The sequence below is a fragment of the Crotalus tigris genome, unplaced genomic scaffold, assembly GCF_016545835.1.
Source record: "Crotalus tigris isolate CLP2741 ecotype Arizona unplaced genomic scaffold, ASM1654583v1 scf7180000024124.1850442, whole genome shotgun sequence".
Taxonomy (NCBI): domain Eukaryota; kingdom Metazoa; phylum Chordata; class Lepidosauria; order Squamata; family Viperidae; genus Crotalus; species Crotalus tigris.
The window spans coordinates 38,879-54,273 of NW_024100400.1; the positions used below are offsets into that span (position 1 = coordinate 38,879).

A 15,395-nucleotide genomic window follows, 5' to 3' on the forward strand; every position below is an offset into this window, starting at 1 on the left:
GGGGGGAATCTAGAAAAGCTGCTGTCATAGAATGTCACAAAAAAGCATACAGGGTCATCCCTCTACCATTGTATACTCCTTTCCTTCCTTATCAGGATATCAGTTATGACTTAAAGGTTACAGAAGTAGAATAGCAACTCAAGTACCTAAGAGTACTGGATTCCTGCCACAAATCACCACCACAAGTAGCTGTTTTTTCCCCCAGCTGTCACTAAACAATAGCCAAAGGGATTGGAGCAAATTGACAACAGTGTACCATAATCCTCTCTGTCTCCTAGAATGCTTGTAGCTTGGTTTTGGGGCCTGCCTTAGATGGATTAGAAGGAGGGGACTTTTCGTCCCTCCCTCTGAGCTGCTTATATAGTGAGTACAAAATGAGTTTTGCCCCTCTTGTTCACAAGGACAGAAGAAGCTAGGATTGGGAACAAAGGAATTAATTTCAAATCTTTGCTACCTTGTGAACATCGCCTTCTGCTGTTGAATGGCTTCTGCCTATTTTCTTGATAAGTGGTCCAATGATAACCAACCATAGCTTATCATTTAGTAAATCCTGTCCATCTGATTGTGTAAGACTAAAATAGGCTTGATGGCAGCTGAAAGTAAGAGAAGTACAATCCAACATTATGGAATAATACTCAATATGCTCTGAGTGTCCAAGGAGTGTGCAGTATAATTTTACTGAAACAAAAATAAAACCCTTAGCAAAAAGTATATTGCAAATTTCTGTTTCTCATCCAGGAACTTACTGAAGGTTAAATAGATTTCCATGCCTTAAGTTCAAATCCATACTACAGAACATAAATATTGCACATTTGTGTACATGTTGAATTATTCACAAGACTGATTTCACATACCATATTTTCTAGCCTATAAGATGACTTTCTAAAGCGTGGAAATCGGTGTTGAAGTCGGGGGTTGTCTTATAAGCTGAGTCATCTTATACGCCGGAAATTACGGTAGTTTCCGGCAGAAAAGATGACTTTCTAGGCATGGAAATCGGCGCTGAAGTCGGGGGTCGTCTTATACACTGGGTCGCCTTATATGCCGGAAAATACGGTAGGCTAATCCACTTACAATTCAAGGTATATTATGTTCCAATTTGACAAAAATGATTATTTTATATTTAGCCTATTGTGACTTCTGAATACAAATCTTCCTTTCAGAATTGAAGTATCAATAGCTGTGAATTGGTAGAATATCAATCTATAAATGCCCTTTTATTCTTATCAATAGATATATGGATTAAAAGTTTTGATCTGTCTATCCATCCTAAATAATCTCTCTCGTTTGTGAAGAATGTAGATCTTGTTTCTGGCAAAGTCCGCACATGCTCTGTCACAGCACCTTCCCAGAAAATGTCAGGATTCCTTCTTATCCCACCGAAGGTGACATTTGGCATTCTTAAGGAGGGCTGCATTTATTCAACCACAGTGGTTTTGAAGAATGTTGGAATGGATTTCTGCAGGTTTGTATATATTACTAGCAAGTTTTGTATCTGCCAAAGGATAATACATCAAAATATTTTGCTTTTTGGCTGTTTGGAGATATGCCACGGAACTGTTTGTAGATAACAGATTCTTTTCTATATCAATGATGTCAGAGTGGTACATTGTTCAAGGAGAGAGAATTTCATCAGTAATAACAATTTTCAAAATAGAAGCATGCAGTAGCCTTGTTCTTCTATAAGTCATGCATGTAGTTTGTATAACTCAGATGGCACTTTTTAGAGCAAAACATTACAATGGTAAACCTTTTGCCTTCAAGTATTTATCCAAAAGGTGAAATGCCTACCTAATCTCCCTTCTGTCCCCATTGCTGCAGTGTTAGCATTTAGCAACTTTGAGTAGAACTGCCAAGGATACACCAACTTCTGAGGTCTAAGGTTCTGTTAGAATAACATGGAGTGAAGGTGAAATGGCAGTGGTGAATCTTATCCGGGATGATAATGAAGATTCTTCTAGGGAGGAGATAAAGATTTTTCTGGACTGGTGCAATAAAAATAACCTGGTTTTGAATGTTAATAAAACAAAGGAGATCATTGTAGATTTTAGGAAGAGCCTGCGTAGTCATACTCCACTTTGTATCAAAGCTGCAGCTGTGAAGGTGATCAATAGTATTAAGTACCTGAGGTGCAGATAACTAACAATCTGACTTGGTCTCTTCATATGTTATCTTTAATGAAGTGTGCAAAGCAGCAATTGCATTTCTTGCATCAGATGAGGAGAGCACATCTTTCTCCTTCTGTCCTGGCCACTTTTAACAGAGGCACAATTGAGAATGTTCTAACAAACTGCATCATTGTTGTTTGGTTTGGTGGTAGGTCCATACAGAGAGTGGTAAGGACAGCTGAGAAGATTATAGGACGCTTGCTTCCCATTATTCAGGATACTGCTTATAAGTTTTACATGCTTAGAGCTCAAAGAATTGTTAGAGACCCCACACACTCACTTCATGATCTGTTTCTGCTGCTCCCCTCTGGGAGGAGGTTTCAAAGTATTTCTAGCAGGACTACTAGATTAACAGCTTTGTTCTTTATGCCATCTGTCTTGTAAATTGACAGGATTCTTTCCCCCCCCTGCCATGTATACAGTACATTTGAACTAGACTATGATGTTTGTCTGTTTCATATGTGTGTGGGGGGGTATATGCATAATGGTATATTTTGAGGACTGAATGCAATGAAATTTCATTTTAATGTATGCTGATTAGTGTACATTTAAAGTGACAACAATGTTTTTATTCTATTCTATTCTGAAGGTGCAAGTCACCTATAATAATTGAAACTATACTTTGCAATGGCATGAGACAGAATTTCATTTCTGATGGCTTTTTTCAGCAGAACAATCTTTTGATTTTAGAATAAAGGTGACACTATAATGCCCAGTATTATCTGCCCTGGCATTTAAAAAGAACAAGATAGTTATAATAGTCAAAGACCATTTAGTTCAACTACATGGCCTATGGACCCACATGGACATACCTGCTGAATGTTCCAATACCCTCACTTTTACTCAGTTTGCCTATTCAATCCAATGCAGAAAGAAATGTAGTGGATTTCAAACACAATTTTTTGGGTTCATATCCATAAAGTTGCATCTATGCTGAGAGTGAAATCTTCATTTTGGGAGGGAATTATCATGCTAGCATTGGTGATATCTTACAAGTTGTCATGTGGGAGTTTTTCTTCTTCTTCTGTCAATGTTCATCAAAATCTTATTATTCAGGAGAATCTAGTTTGGACTATAGATGAGACCACCAGCAGGAGCATGAAGGGGGCAGTTGCCTGAGATACTTCCAATCCTTGCTCTTTGGACAGATATTTTTGCCTAAAGGAAGCAGGCATGTTGTTTCTCACTGGCCCTTTCCTCCAGAAATTCTAATTACATGACAATTTCATTCCTAGGTTTGATGATAACAGACAGTATGTTTAATAGGCAAAACCACTGTATCCCACATGGCTCTTAAAGAATTACAGCCATAAAGACTAAAGATAGTTTAAAAAACTTTCCTCCTTCTGAAGAGATCTAAGTCACTGTTGGACTGGTTTTTAATAGCCCATCTGAGAAGCTTTCTCAGATGCTCTGTCCATAGTCTGGATCCAAGTTTTCTGCACAATTACATAAAAATCTTCCCATTAATCTAACTGGAATAAGAAGTTTTCAATTGATCCCTTGGCCAAGTGATGTTTGCCTTTTTACTACTTTGCCTTTTCCCTTGTGATAGAGACTACAGAGAACAGCTGGAGGATGTGAAAATTTACATAGCAGTCTCACTTTGGTCCTTTAGATACATATCCTGTTTGAGACCACTTTTATCTGTCATCAGACTGAAGAGATTAGGAGGGAGGCTGCATCTATTTTATGATGCATACAGGTTGCAGTGGGACCAGATTTCCAACCAAACATTTAGCTTTAGATGGCTTCAAATGAGACCCAGTACAAATGATCTTTCAAATACTAATGACAAGGAAGCAATATGCTGTTCCCTCATTAGAAATATCCAAGCCACACTATATAATGTCTTTATTTTAGATAAAGACGGTAGCTAGGAAATGAAAAATGTTGAATGTAGCTTTAGTAACCCATTCTAGGTGGATATTTTGAGGCTTCTTAAGCTATGAATTTAAACTTTGCCTCCATGTCCAAACTTATACTTGACACAGACTGAAAATATCTTAATAATTATGGAAGCCAACGTCTGTGTGGATCCGTTTTCCTCCATGGTCTGCTTATTTCTCTGGTCCAATACAAAACAAGAAATTAATTTTTCTATTACTTGGCAGGTTTCGGGTGAAACAACCACCACCTTCTACAGGATTGCGTGTGAACTATACCCCAGGGCCTGTAAGTTGTAGAGTGTTTAATTAATTTGGATTAATTTTCTTCTGCAGGCAGAACACTGTTCTTAAATATTGCCTATGGGCCTTTCCTCACAACTGAGTTCAAGTGCTATCCACCCATCTAGAACTGGCAGAATATTACGAGCTTCTTAGCTGATACCTGTCTAGTGTCTGTTGCCTCTGAATTGTCACTGAATAATGCTGCTCGTGATTAGTGATTAATAGAAATCAGTGCACTAAAGATTTTCCTGGGCTAATGATTAATCACAAGGGTTCTCTGCAATAGTTAAGGATTTAAAAACGACCAAGCACATCTGTACAACTACTAGCAACAAATTAATAAAGAGGCATAAAATGGATTATCTTACTTCTATGTGGGATTGACTTGATACTCCAGGTTTATTGAGATGGCCCTTCTTTTCAAATAGCAATAAAATATAAGTTCTGAAAACCCGTGGTAGAGAGAAAGCAGAATACCCATGTTTCCTTTTACTCTGCAATAGTGGAGAGGAGTGATCACATTTTTTGAGTCAGGTTTTGTTTTTTTAAACTCTTCAAAACAATTCTGAAGGGTCATGTACAAATGTGTATAACATTCAGGAGAACCTTCTCCTTCGCCGACTAAGATTATAGAAGTCGTTGGAGCAACATGAGAACGTCTGATGCAAACTGGAAAGCATCTCTTCATTTAGCCAGTAAATTGCCCCAAGAATGAGTGCTACTCTAATGAAAATGTGCCCAAGCAGCATATATATGGGTGTCAGGACAAATGGGCCGATTGCTGTATCTTAATAGAATGATGTAGTAATCTCCTTAAGATATTTCATTAAGGTATTTCATATAGTCTCCTATATGTAGTCTGTTTTATCATATAGGCTTTAATAAAACTTCATTTCTTCTAATGAACACATTTCAGCACTTTTTAAAAAATGGACTTATTCCTTTTCCTAAATATGGGAAATCCTTTAAATGCTACTTATCCACAATTCTTTAGTTTTCTTTCTGTCCAAATGCTGTATCATCAGCTTTGAGGATTATACAGTATAGTAACTGGAACAAAATTCTATGTTGAGCACACGAAGGATATATTGCCATAAAAGTGGTTTGGCACTATTCATACATAAGAAAATTACATGGGATTTAGCTTTCTTTCATTCTATGATCCAAACAAGTCATTTGTTACCACAGTTTCAGGTAGAGAAGTTTATAGTAGTAATGTTATGGTGAAAATTCAAGTCACAAATAAAACGTCTCACCAGCAAGTTTATTTAGGGGTGATGGTTAGGAGTAATTTAAAGAGGGCAAGATAGTGGGGTAGGAGACAAGAATCTAATTTTCTCCATGGTGAATTATATGATCTGTCTTTTCTAGGTGGCTGCTGGACTGCAAACTGTACTGGAAATAGAGATTTTTGCCATGGCTGTTGGAGTGGAAGGAGATGAGGGCTTGGACAAACTTTCCCATCAGATTGAAATTCACACAGAAACTGAAACACTATTTCTTCCTGTAGAAGCAAATATCTTTCAGTGTTTTTTTTTCTTTTGTTCTACATTGAATTTATATAGGATAAACTAATGGTCTTCACTTCACTGACAAGTGGCAATCTTACCTTTCTTTAAATCACTTATTTAGTATCCCACCCTTGTTATTTTTATTTATTTCCAGTGCTGTCTTTCAGAGTAAAACCTTTCCAAGGCTTTACAATATCCATCATAAACATTATGCATGTTTATTTTGTAATTGTTATAGGAGCAGTCATGCCTACCTTCTATTGTTCTCTTCAGCTGCTGGCATAATATCAAAAAAAGGTGTTTACATACAATTACATTGCTCCCATTTCTAAGAACCAGAATATCACTTCAATCTATTGTATAACAAAGTCTAAAATGTTTGGAATTTTTCAGTGTTCTATTGTTGTCCCACTAATTTACATCTCCCAGGAGATATCTGAAAGGACAAACACACATTACTGGTTTGTACAACTGAGAATAATGCAGCATTTCATTATCAGCCCCAGCACTGTCAAACACGAGTTGCTATATTAACACCGAAGGAATTATAAACAGTTTATCTGGTGTGCTCTATGACCCTGTGCCACTCTATTACATGGACAAAAATGTAAGCTAGCTGCCATAGGGACATCATTATTACTTTTTCTGCTAAACTGTGTAAGAAAGAAAGAGACTCTGGAGTCTCTTGTCTCATTGTATTATCTCAATGCTTTTTGTGTTGTCAAAATGAAAGTAGAAGTTAGTGGTTCAGGCAGCCCCTTTTTTAAAAACTGTCTTTATGCTTCATTATTAGGCTTTATTACACTCAAGGCTGGAGAAGGGGTTTAGCAAAACAATGTATCTCCTTAACTTGCTTTTTCACCAGTCTTAACAGACACCGTCTATGATGAGAGACCACCAAACTATCCCAAAGGAGGGCAGGCCTCCAACATCCAGTTGATTCCAGCAAGTCCAATCTCTCAGTTTAGAGTAATACTTCCTCACAAGCTTCCTCATTAATGTAAGCAATTGTATTTCAGTGTGGAAAGTCTGGGTTTCAAAAGGAGAGTTTATGAATGGCAATTAAGCCACTATTGGGGGGAAGAAGTAAGGAGCTTGGGATGTACTGGTGGGGAAGGGGTTAGGAAAGCTGGGGGGTCGGGGGTGGTGGTGGAGGGCAACCAAGAGACCATTTGGGTGTAAGAGACATGAATGGCATTGATGGGGACGGATCCTAAATGAGAAAATTACAAGACCAGAATATTCAAGCAACCAAATACATACCTGTTTCTAAGTATTACATATCACAATTTAAAAATGTGCACAAAACCTATTGGGACACTGTATGGTACACATTAAGAGGTGGCTTGCAGAATTCTAGGTGGACACATTTGAATGCAGTTTTGGGGTAGGTGGTACAGAAATACACTATGCTTCTTGTACTCAGGAAAAAAGAAACAGTGAAAAAAAGATTTGGCAAATTGAGATTCCTTTCCCCTGACTCTTGTGTGGCCAACTGCTTTCTGCCAGTCACCTCTGCATCCTGAATCAAGAAAATACTTGGAATATATATGTCTAGTAGTCAGAAAATGCAAATTAAAAACTACAGAAATTCATAAGTTCAAATCATATGCAAGGTTTTTTGCAGAGATGATCACTTGAAATAATTTTAGAATGATTGGATAAGCAGTGATATGCCTTTGGCATTTTTGAGGAAAATGAGACCTATAAGAGGTAGGACAGGATTTTTCTTTCTTTTAGACAGACTTTTAATTCTGTCATCAGTTTTCAGAGGACAGCAGAGGCCACAAGTGATTTCAAGCCCTCTGCTTCATTAAGTAAGAATTCTGTATTTAAGGAAATGTCAAAGGCAAAAATCTGCTTCCATAATTACTTTAACTTACTTTAAATGCACAAGGCAAATAAGATATAAATGATTATATCGACCTGCTGAATTTAGAAGGCATATGCGTTTTGTCAGTCAAGTTAGTTGTACTAGAAAGTTACATCTGAAAACTTGCTTAAAAATGTGTCCATATGCTTATATAATTTTTTATGTTTGTTTTGCAGAGCAGACCTGGATTAATTTTTTCTAATGACAGTCCTGCAGTGTCTAACATTCTTAATATGCCAAGAATGTTAAATCGATGTTTTAATGAAATTGTTTTTAACCTAATATTTATGTAATGTATATAAATTGGTATTGTAAACAATTGTGAGCATGTCATCTTAATAATATGAACATGTAGCAATAAATAAGAAAAATTCTGCACTACAGTAAATCTCTTGGTTTGAATTTATGAAAATTTAACAGAAAGGGTGTGTAAACAAATTGCTACTCCCCTTGCTGAGGTGAAAAAGCACAAAGAGCTTGTGCAACATCTCTAATATCTTGAGAACATCACTAGCATTCATCAAAATCAGCTAATTTTGATGCTAGCGTAGAATTGATAACCCATTAATACTTATTTTGAAATTCTGCCAATGTGCCCTCCCTAGAAAAGTATGAAGATTTAACTGTATTCATGCTGAGCAGCTTGCTGAATTAAATTCCAGGTTAAACGAGGAAATCAGATTCCTTATTAGGCTAAATTAAATTCCCATCTAATATTATACATCTGGAGAACTAATTTTTAACTTCTGTATGCCAGCTAGAAGACTTTTGTTAGGATTGTATCACAGAGGAGCAATGATTTATGTAATTGCAAATGGCAAGCAATATGCAATTGAGGTAAAACACTTGGTCTCATATCTACCCCAAAACTAAGATCAGAAAATAATCAAATACAAACTGCTATTACTAAAATGACAAATTCATTAAATAGCAAAAATAAGACTGAAAAGCAAGTACAAATGAAATCTTCTCAAACTGCGAAGACAGATCTATTCTCAGACCAGGCCAAAATGCTATATTATGTGAAGCATGTCATTCGTAGCCACATCAAATCTGAACAAATACTGTTTTTTTCTTTTCTTTTTTCCAAAGGTGGGGAAAACAATGTTGTTGTAAAACAGAGTAAAAAAATTCATCCATGCAGCAAGAGGGCAGAGAGCTCTATCTGCATGATTTGTCATTATAACGAGTGGGATGAGAGTCAATGTGGGGTCCTGGGATAGGAGGTGGCTTTTTAAAGAAGAGCTAAAGCAGCAGGTCAGAAGATGTTGTAGCAGTCAAAAGCAGGGAACACATGAAGGGGATAGTCCTCTTACAACCCATCTCAAAACCCGTGGATAAAAACTCAGCATGTTTTTTCTCTGGTTCCCTCATCCTCTCCCAAGCCCTTGAAAGTCACTCCCCCTCAGTAGCTGGAAGCATGCATCACAGTGTTCTCAGATAGCAACAAATCCTCCAGCAAACTGCCTCATAGCATTGCAAGAATCATCTTCTGTTTCTTCTTTCTCTTCCTCTTTTTCTCCTCAAATCGGTCAGTAGCATCAGCAAAAAAAGTCACTTCATCCCTGGCTTCAATTTCTCTTTTTAGGAACTGAAGACCGGCCATATTAAATCCCAGAACATCCTAAAGGTACAGCATAAATACAAATAAATAGTGAAGTTTAAGAAAAGACCAGGAAAACCATTAAAGCATCATCTACTTAGTTCCATACCCACTTGCTACTATTTCAGTGCTCAATTGTCTAATGATCCTGACACCCACTTTAAGACTGTAAGATAATGGCAATATTATCCTATTGCTTCAGATGGGGTTCAAAACGGGAGGGGCGGGGAAATCAGAGCAGCTTGCTGTAAGTATCAGCTTATCAAGCAAATCTTCCCCTTTGTTTCAAATACCAGCAAGCTTTAATCCTGCCCTTTCACTACTTGACAAAGCAAGCTACGGGAACTTCTGTCATCCTATTCCATCCATATTCCTAGCATAAGAAAAGAAGGAATGAGACATGAGCTGGAGCTGAGAACATGCTCCTAACTGATAATGCAGATGATATTCAGTGAGATATTCACTTGCTGCCCCTTCCACGATAACGGACAAGGAACTGCAGAGCTTGGGAGATCAGACCAGAATTCTAAACCAGCACTTTTTAAACATGAAAAATATTGTGCCACTACACACTTACTTTCACTTGACCGACTCTGGAAATGGTGGTTTTTTTCAGGTTCTCCATCACCTGAACAAGAAGCTGATTGCTTGTAATCTGCCCAAAGTGTATCCTAGGAGGAAGAACAAATACAGGAAAACTAAGATATTGATACTGTTTGTTGTTCTAAAGTCCTGGAACATCTAGAGCAGGGCTTTTCAACCTTTTCACCCATTGTACCACTTTTAGGATATGGCAACATCCAAGTATCACCAGTTGCCTAGCAAGGTGTCAAAAATTTGATGACCCCCCCCTAAAAAGAGGAAAAAAGTGATAAGGTACAGGTAGTCCTCGACTTACAACCGTTCGCTTAGTGACTGTTTGAAGTTACAATGGCACTGAAAAAAGTGCCCCCCAAACCACAGCCAAGCAAGACACCTGCCTGCCCGCCCAGCGGCGCTCTTCCTCCTGTCTGAGGTTTTCATTGTTGTGAGCATTTCTGTTGAGCATTGGCAGTGAGGGTGAGGTGGGGGTGTTTGGTTTTTATTCCCCCCATCTGCTAGGTGGTTGCAGCAGGTTTTGGTCACTTCACATGACCCTGGGACACTGACTGTCATAAATATGAATCAGTTGCCAAGCATCTGAATGTAAATCACAACATTCCAGCTGATCGGTGCTTCTTCGGGGCTCAGCAGAAGCCCCAGGATCAGCGCTGAGCTCCAGCTGGAGCCTGGCACTGATCCTGGTGCTTCCACTGAGCCCTGACATCCCCAAAGAAGCGCTGATACTGGCACTTCTCCTGAGCCCTGACAGTCCTGCAGCTCCAGCCATCTCTCACTCAGGCTTGTGCGGTGCTGCCATCAGTTCAGCTCATTCCCCTTCCCCGCTACCACTTTTCTAGGATGGTCGCGTACCACCTGCCAGGAGCCAATGTACCACAGGTGGTACCCGTACCACTGGTTGAAAAGCCCTGATCTAGAGAAAGCCAACCTCAAACAAGATTTGTCACTAGCTATTGACATAAAATAAGGAATGTGCATGCTGAATAGGGTGGCCTATAGAACAAATGTTCAATATTGCCAGGCTTTATTGCCAGTTTTACCAGCCTTCGACAATTACAAGATACCAAAGAATGTGAAGTAACGGACAAAGGGACTGGAAAAACTGATATCCAACTTAGATGAAATGTTCATTGCCTAGACTAGAGATTGATTGTATTGGTGTATGTTTTTAAATCAACAAAAATGATGTCGTAGTGACTAAACAAGAACTGCTAAGCTGTGCACAAAAATTGAGCTATTGTAAATGTTTTATAGATGGCATATGACATCAGTAAGATTAGTGAAAATGTTTAAAAATGTATCAAATAATTTATTTATTTATTTTTATTTTTAAAATTTATAAGCCGCCCCACTCCCAAAGGACTCTGGGTGGCTAACAATAAAAAAAACACATAAAACATAACAAAACAACAATACAAAAACAATCATCCAGGGGTAAGGTTTTATAAACCCCAGGCCTACCGGAAAAGCCAGGTCTTAAGTAGCTTACGGAAGACCAACAGGGTGGGAGCGGTCCTAATCTCCGGGGGGAGCTGATTCCAAAGCGTGGGCGCCATCATAGAGAAGGCCCTCCTCCGCGGCCCCGCCAAATGGCACTGCTTGGCCGACGGGGCCTGAAGGAGGCCCAGCCTGTGGGATCTAACCAGATGTAGGGAACTATGAGGTAGTAGGCGCAAATAGCCTGGCCCTGAGCCATATAGGGCTTTAAAGGTAACGACCAACACCTTGAATTGGACCCGGAGACCAATAGGCAAGCAGTGCAGCTCACGGAGGATAGGTGTAACGTGGGTGTATCGAGGAGCACCCACTATCACTCGCGCGGCTGCATTCTGGACCAACTGTAGTCTCCAAATACTTTTCAAGGGTAGCCCCATGTAGAGCGCAGTGCAGTAGTCCAAATTGTTGGAAATGTAAACAAAAACCAGGTGCTTACTACCATACCTGGTGGGTATGTCCTAGTGCATGTATGCTGACTCAGGAATTCTGGAAGTTGAAGTCCATAAGTCATAAAAGAGCCGAGGTTGCCTACCCCTGTCCTAGCGCAAAGAAATTTTGGTTTAAGATTCATTTATGGCTGGAAAAGATGACTAAAATACACATAGAATTTAAACCAGAACTGTTTTTATTGGGAATACTAGGACTTAATTATGGAAAAGAGAATGAATATTTAATATTACACATATTGACAGCTGCGAGAATAGCATTTGCCCAATTTTGGAAAAATGAAAATTTACCATCTGACCAGATTATAATTACAAAAATTTTAGAATGTGCAGAAATGGATAGATTAACCTTAGAGATTAAAGAGAAAGAAGATTCAGTTTATTTTAAAACATGGGAAAAATTCTATCAATGGTTAGCAATATGATCTAGCGAGAAAGGATTGTGAAGTCTATTAGGATGAATGATGTTTATTGACTAGTATTTTTATGATTATGGTTATTATTGATTATAGTTATTTATCATTATATTAATTACTGTTATTTAATATTTGTATCCGGACGACAGTCTGCTTGCTAAAGCGTGGAATTATTGTTGGGGGCAACCCCATTTTTGTACCTACCCTAATGCCACTCCTGAACCCTACCTAATACCCATATCGATCCTATCCTTTCCTTATCCTTGTAAAACTTAATAAAATACTTTAAAAAAAATTGGGCTATTGTTTTTTTTTTATTAATTTCAAATTTGCTTTCTAAGCATGCCAGACTTTGATTAGCTTCCCCATATTAATCTAATGTAAGTTAGCCAGTCTCGGTCTTACAGAAAATAGTAATATACCTGATTTTTTAAAAAAAGAAATGAAATAACCTTCAATTTACCTGAGCAGAAACAGGAGAGCCCGGCAGAGCAATTCTACCTCTAGACCCAATTCAAAATATTGACTGAAGAGCTTCAGAAGGTCAGGCACATAGGAGAAAGGCAAAACCAAAAGGGATTCTTCCAATTCACTATGAGAGGGAGAGAGAGAAATATGGATCATCATTTCCATATCAAGCACCAAGAACGTTAAAAAAAAATCCCAACAATCTGGCAATAAAGTTTTTCTCTATCAAGGGCAGAAAAGCAGATGCTCAAGGCAAAGGGAAGGCATACTTTAAACAGTGTCCTGGCACTGTTATTGCCTCCTTTCCAAGAAACAGAATTAGGGATCACGTTGAATCAATGGTTTCAAACGGTAGGTTTGGTTCTAACTCTGATTCTGTCTTGATCCAGCTTGGTCTCCTTGTTCTCCTTACTTGATGCCAGCTAAATAATATTTAGAAGCAAATGCCTGAAGTTTTTTTCCCAAAACACTTGCCTTTCAAGTGGGCTCTGGAGAAACTTTATCCTGGGTGAAATGTGGCTTAATTTTATTTCACAGCAGAGGTAAGTAGCATACGGGTGAGCTCTAGGTCCTTAGCCATCACGGAAAAATACTAGAGGAATTGCAGTCCAAAGATATATGGAGGACTACAAGTTGCCAATCCAAATTCTAGGGCAATTTCTACCAGTGGAACCATTAATACTCACAGCCATACTTCCATAAAAAAAAGATGGCAATTTGCATAGAAATACTTGAATGAACTGGCTCTCTAGAAGTAAATTAGTTGTATTTTATGGTTCATTTAACACTCAGAAATATTATTTAGCTCCTTGCAGTGCATCTGAGAGAGACTGGAGAAGGAGAATTGCAAAATAATAATAATGTTTCTGTCTATATGCTTCCAGCGATATGCCTGCATATTACTCTGATCATTAGGACTAAGGAAAATGTATATTCTAAATCTAATTAAGACCCAGAACATATATTGTATCATGAGATTCCAAGGATATTATCATATTTGAAGGCTACATATTCAGTAGCGCTCAATACTTTATTAGGGCACATTCTCTTAATGCAGTATATTTGGAAGCTTGACAAAACTACAGATTATGAAATTAGACATGGAATTCATACAAAATAGATTCAACTTGCTGAGACCCTTCTAGCGTTTACCTCAGCAGCTCCCATTAGACAAGCTATTAAGAAATTCAAGATTTTATTAGTAAGAGGTTTCTAAGAACATACCTTGATTTCACCTTTTTCAGAACATCCAATACATATGCAGAAGGCTGCAAGGAAAAACAAGAAAAAATTCATCATAAGCTACAGCAGGTAATTCAAATTATTACCTTTCAGCAACAAATTTTAGGATGTATACTATTTTTCTCAGTACCTCACTACACAAACAACTTATTTACTACACACACAACTATCACACAGAAGTGACCATCTACTTCATATTTGTAGGTGCCCCAAATGGAGTTCAGATATCTGTATTACATGTGGGCCAGTTGTCCAAGGAAAAGTTTAAAAGGCTAACATTAAAAATGTAATTATCAGAAATCAATGCATACATTAAAAGCAACAAGCTCTTTTAGAAGTTCTAAATAAATAGGGAAAAGACCTTAACGTTCAAATTTGATGAGACAAAATTCTTTATCTCTTTGATTTATTTCAGCAAATCATCAAGAACTGACCCTTAATAATAATTTATAGATAGTACTCCACCATTTTGAAATTGCATTATATTTACCAATTGTGTTGGAGCTTAGTAATTAAATTAGTACATATCGGTAGCAATGTCTGTTTAATTAGTTCTTTGGTAAGCTCAAAGGAACAATTACTGTAAACAGAACTGTTACCAATATGCAGCAATTTGTTAAGTATAAAAATTGAAAAAAAGATTGTAAAGAAATCGGAAAACAAAAAATTACACAACTCCTTTTGGAAATTAATTTTAATATGACTTTACTGTCTATTCTCCCAGGAACTACGTAAGATGGATGGAAGTAATCAATTCTATTTTATTATTAGCTGCCATATTTACAATAGCAAAACAAAATGTAAATGTGAGAAAAGGCAAAGTACCTTGAAAATTCCTTTAGTTAAGTAAGATTTATTGGATCTGATTTCTATTCTTACTTGCAGTAAATTATTGAGTTATAATTACAAAACAGTCTTTAAGAGACAGATCTATTAAAGAGCTTTTCAGGCAGAAATATGAACACATAAAATTTAATCTCAAGACTGAAAATATACCTCTATACAAAAGAGAGAATATAAATTGCGTTAAGATTATACTGTTCATGGAAATTTTAAGTTACTGAAATATGAAATTATAGGAACACTAAGTTTGAAAAGGTTAAAAAAAAGAAACATACAAACATGACTTCCAATCCATTATGAACTCTACCAAGACCCTTACATGACATATATACTTCTATTTATGATATGTTTTTATGCCAAGATAGTTCCTTCAAATGACTTAAATCAGACTTACTGAAATATTGCCAGATGCCTGGAGAATTGGATTTACAGGAGCAGGAACCTGGAGAAATAAACCGAGTTACAATAACTAACTTACATGAGAGTTCAAAAGTAATTAGCTAACATATCTTGTTTTGAAAAATTAAATGCATCATTTCACTACCAACTTAAAAAAA

At 37.4% G+C, this 15,395-nt stretch overlaps 2 protein-coding genes across 5 annotated transcripts in view; one reads left to right on the plus strand and one right to left on the minus strand.

The window, feature by feature from the left end:
• Positions 1 to 8,764, plus strand: part of LOC120298763 (sperm-associated antigen 17-like) — a gene marked incomplete at its 5' end in the record, with an annotated part of 46,214 nt that extends 37,450 nt beyond the window's left edge. Inside the window, 4 exons of the mRNA XM_039322792.1 lie at positions 1,296 to 1,465; positions 4,283 to 4,343; positions 5,711 to 5,855; positions 6,713 to 8,764. Coding sequence (XP_039178726.1) covers positions 1,296 to 1,465; positions 4,283 to 4,343; positions 5,711 to 5,855; positions 6,713 to 6,849 — 513 coding nt within the window. The remainder of the gene's footprint in view (positions 1 to 1,295; positions 1,466 to 4,282; positions 4,344 to 5,710; positions 5,856 to 6,712) is intronic.
• Positions 8,627 to 15,395, minus strand: part of WDR3 (WD repeat domain 3) — a 33,880-nt gene continuing 27,111 nt past the window's right edge. For 3 of the 4 annotated variants that reach the window (XM_039322797.1, XM_039322795.1, XM_039322796.1), the window contains exons 23-27: positions 15,233 to 15,280; positions 13,978 to 14,021; positions 12,749 to 12,877; positions 9,904 to 9,997; positions 8,627 to 9,347 (exon numbers count right to left, since the gene is read on the minus strand). In XM_039322797.1, the coding sequence (XP_039178731.1) occupies positions 9,192 to 9,347; positions 9,904 to 9,997; positions 12,749 to 12,877; positions 13,978 to 14,021; positions 15,233 to 15,280 (471 nt within the window). In that variant the 3' untranslated portion in view covers positions 8,627 to 9,191. Of the gene's footprint in view, positions 9,348 to 9,903; positions 9,998 to 11,867; positions 11,963 to 12,748; positions 12,878 to 13,977; positions 14,022 to 15,232; positions 15,281 to 15,395 lie in introns of all 4 variants that reach the window. The other variant, XM_039322798.1, reaches the window with a different exon arrangement.